Source organism: Sinocyclocheilus anshuiensis, unplaced genomic scaffold (assembly GCF_001515605.1).
Source record: "Sinocyclocheilus anshuiensis isolate Anshui unplaced genomic scaffold, SAMN03320099.WGS_v1.1 scaffold109, whole genome shotgun sequence".
In the NCBI taxonomy this organism is placed as follows: domain Eukaryota; kingdom Metazoa; phylum Chordata; class Actinopteri; order Cypriniformes; family Cyprinidae; genus Sinocyclocheilus; species Sinocyclocheilus anshuiensis.
In genome coordinates this window covers 78,745-82,425 of record NW_015539824.1, presented here as the reverse complement: position 1 = coordinate 82,425, position 3,681 = coordinate 78,745, and the positions used below count along the sequence as shown (strand labels likewise).

The 3,681-nt window shown below is 43.1% G+C and overlaps 1 protein-coding gene across 1 annotated transcript; it reads left to right on the top strand.

Annotated features, from left to right (window-relative positions):
• The first annotated feature begins 213 nt into the window (after positions 1–213).
• On the top strand, positions 214–2,363 carry LOC107684199 (zinc finger protein 36, C3H1 type-like 2). Its single transcript, XM_016480411.1, has 2 exons — positions 214–326; positions 440–2,363. The coding sequence occupies exons 1-2, from the start codon at positions 294–296 to the stop codon at positions 1,367–1,369; spliced, it is 963 nt and encodes a 320-aa protein (XP_016335897.1). The 5' UTR covers positions 214–293; the 3' UTR covers positions 1,370–2,363.
• The last annotated feature ends 1,318 nt before the right edge of the window (positions 2,364–3,681 follow it).

Here is a 3,681-nt window from a genome sequence, read left to right as displayed (position 1 = left end):
AGTTAACGCGACAGGTTACTGTAAATTAATCACAATACTCTCTTGTTTTGCCTGTTGGTGAAACTGAAACATTTTTTTTTTTTGCCACTGGCTAAAAATACTCCGTGCTTTACAACGTCGGCAATCGGTGGGAGCGACATACGGGAATATTTTCGCCCCGCCCACTTTTTTTTGGTTTTTTTTTTCGCTCATGAGCATAAAACGGAGCTGGGAGACTATTGAAAACAGCACAACGCTTCCAGCGCTCGTTCGCAATTTTTGACAGCAACATTCCTTTACAACAACACTTCACTATGTCCGATACGCTGGGCGAAAGTCTTATCCGGGTAAATGCAATTGAGTTTACATGCTTTGTTTTGTTTTGTCCTTTTGGCACTGTGTTAGAATTGGCAAGTGTTTTTCATCCTCCTGATTCATATTGTTATTCTTTCTTTTCCAGAATCTTATCAACCTGGGTCTAGATGAGCCGTTTCTAAACCTATCCCGCCCGGTCGCACCGAAGAGCGTCAGCTCCGATTGGCTCACCGACGACGTCTGGCCGGCGGACACCTGGAGCCAACCCAGCAACCCCCAGTTTCCTATTAAAGCAGACCGATCCATGAGTCTGACTGACACCCTCAGCAGAATGAAGCCCCATGACGTGCCCCCACCGCCCGGATTTCCTCCGCTGGCACCCCTGCCCTCGAACCGGTACAAGACCGAGCTGTGCCGAAGCTTTCAAGAGCACGGCAGCTGCAAATACGGCAGCAAATGTCAGTTCGCCCACGGCGAGAGCGAGCTGCGAGGGCAATACCGCCATCCCAAATACAAAACTCAAGCCTGTCGCACTTTCTACCAGTTTGGATACTGTCCTTACGGAAGCCGCTGTCACTTCCTCCACGAGAAGGAAAACTCTCTGACGCTCGACCAGAACCCGCGTCAGCTGCGTCAGAGCGTCAGCTTCGCCGGTTTCACGCGCAGCAACTCTCCCCCGACTTTATACGAGCCCCTGAGCTTCACCCGTGCGCCTTCGGTCTCTCCTCCTCCCGCTGATATCTTGTCCCCGGTCTTCAGCGACTCTTCCCGCGACATGTTCCTCTTCAGCCGTCACAGTACCGGAGATATCTACAGCAACGCGCCCTTCACGCCAGAGCCTCGGTCGCGGTGTGTCTGCGGACACGGAAATAACTTCCAGGGCTCCAGCAATGGGCTGTACATGAAGGAAGACCTGAGCAAAGCCAGCCTGCAGCGCTTTTCCTCGGAAGACTCGCTGTCAGACCGTGAAAGTTACAGCAGCACCGGCAGCTCCAGCGGCTCCGAGTCTCCCACCTTCGACGGCTCGAGCGGGAAGCGCCTGTCTGTTTTCACGCGGATGTCTGTGTCTGACTGAGGAGGACTTTACCACCATTCCTTCCCAATCATTCAATCAGTCAAAAATAATGTGCAACGAGTTTTAATACTGTTGATTTATTATATATATATATATTGCTAAAGGAGATTACTTTGATACCAAGCTACCCTCCAAAGCCTAAGCAGACATGGTTTTTATAACGGTATAATATTAGCTATTTTCTGTGACATTGTCTTCCATTTGCTTTTGCTTTTCTTGCTTTTCGACGTTTTTTTTGGCAGTAAGCATTGCAGACAAGTGCCTTAAAATATCATAACCTATGCTAGTGGCATAAGAAGAGCTTGTGTCAAATATATATATATATATATATATATATGTATATGTGTATGTGTGTGTGTGTGTATGTATATATGGGTGTGGATATAGAATTATGTATGTATATATATCATATATCCAGTGTGTGAATTAGGGGGTTGACTTTTTAAAGGAATTTCTGGCCATTTTTGGAAGAAGTCAGTTCCCCAAATAATTTGCAACTTGTGTATATCTACCAACAATGTGACAAACTTAAGAAAATGACCATACATTCACTCACAAAGAATGCACTTTACAAATCAATACCGGGTGAATGTTTCCATGTAGCATTTTAACCAAAGCATTATGATGTTAGGTACCTGTTTTGTACAAGAAAACTAAGAAACAAACCTAAAAACCATATATTTATATTGGACAAGACCTGTCAAGTTAATGTTTTGACAACCCTGGTTGGGTCCTTACTCAAGGAAACTTGTCTTTTATCAGGGACTGTAACAATACAGTATTTCTGTAGAATAGTTTGCTTTGTTTGCAATGTTTTTGTAATTGTATAGACCTAACTAATATATTTATTAAGTATTTATTGAAGGTATAGCAATGTATTTTTTACTTATTTATCAACATGTGTCATGGCCTTTGAAAAAAATCAAGAAGTGTTGACACGAAATGATGGAAACTATTTCAATTGACCAAAATAATGTAATAAATGCAAATTGTGGAAAAAAAAAACAGTTGTATTGAACTTGATGTTTTCTCTACCAATTGCACCACAAAATCACAAGAATATAAGCTCTGACGTTCCTCATATGCTTGCATTTCAAAATCACTTCATCACATACCTAAGAAAAAATGCTGTTTTGTAAATACTCGGACCAGGATTAAGTTCATATTTGGCATACACAGAGATATTTCACACAACAACACTGAGATCTGACCTGAATCTCCAAGACAGATATGCATATGACAAAACAAAGTCTGAAGCAACCGATAGCTGTCTATAGAAATTCAAATTTTGTCTTGCGTTTCCAGTGACATTGTCAGCTTCAAGATCTGTGAGTTGGCCAGTTTAATGGAGTGCAGTAAGATCTTATCGAGTGTTACACAGGCGCATGACAGTGTCGTGCATTACATAAACCTATGCATTGCCTGCTTCATACGTTGAGCATTGCTAAAGAATTAGGAACCCAAATGCACTTGAACTGTTTGCCAATTTTTCCCCTTAACTCATGTTAATCAACCCCTTTATAACTCTTAAAGGGGTCATATGATGTTGCTAAAAAGAACATTATTTTGTGTATTTGGTGTAATGAAATGTGTTTATGCGGTTTAAGGTTCAAAAAACATTATTTTCCACATACTGTACATTATTGTTTCTCCTCTATGCCCCGCCTTTCTGAAACGCGTCAATTTTTACAAAGCTCATCGGTCTGAAAAGCTTTCACAACGAAACACAGCATCACACACGGCGGCCTTGAGTGAGCGGAGACCGGCTAGAGTGAGCGGAGGCCGGTGGACTTGCGGCAACCACATGTGACGACCCCGGGGTGGACTTCGCTTCATCCACGGTGAAAGCCGATCCGGTGATCCACAGCGTGAAGTTGATGTATGTCCTCAGCGAACAGCACGGATCAGCTCTAGACATGACGAAGTGGATATCGTCCTCTTTTGGAAGGCCAAACAAAGTAGTTTCGCTTTCACAACGAAACACACAGCGTCTTCACGATATGGTGGCGGCGGCAGCAACAATACTACAGCGAGGATAAAAGTTACGCCTTCTTTCTTTGTGTGAACATTTGGGCGGCGTTATGCAAATCTTCCCACATCGTGATGTAGACATGTGGGGGCGTGTTAGAACGAGCCGTTTTAGGTAGGCGTGCTTGACTCTTAACTTTTATAAAGAATATCTCTTTGGATTTGAGACTTTAGTCTTTGCAACTTTACAGATCTTCTTTATGCACCAAGAGCTTGTAACACACCAAAGAGAAAGGAAAATTTGAAATCGCATCATATGACCCCTTTAATGTTTAACTGACTGC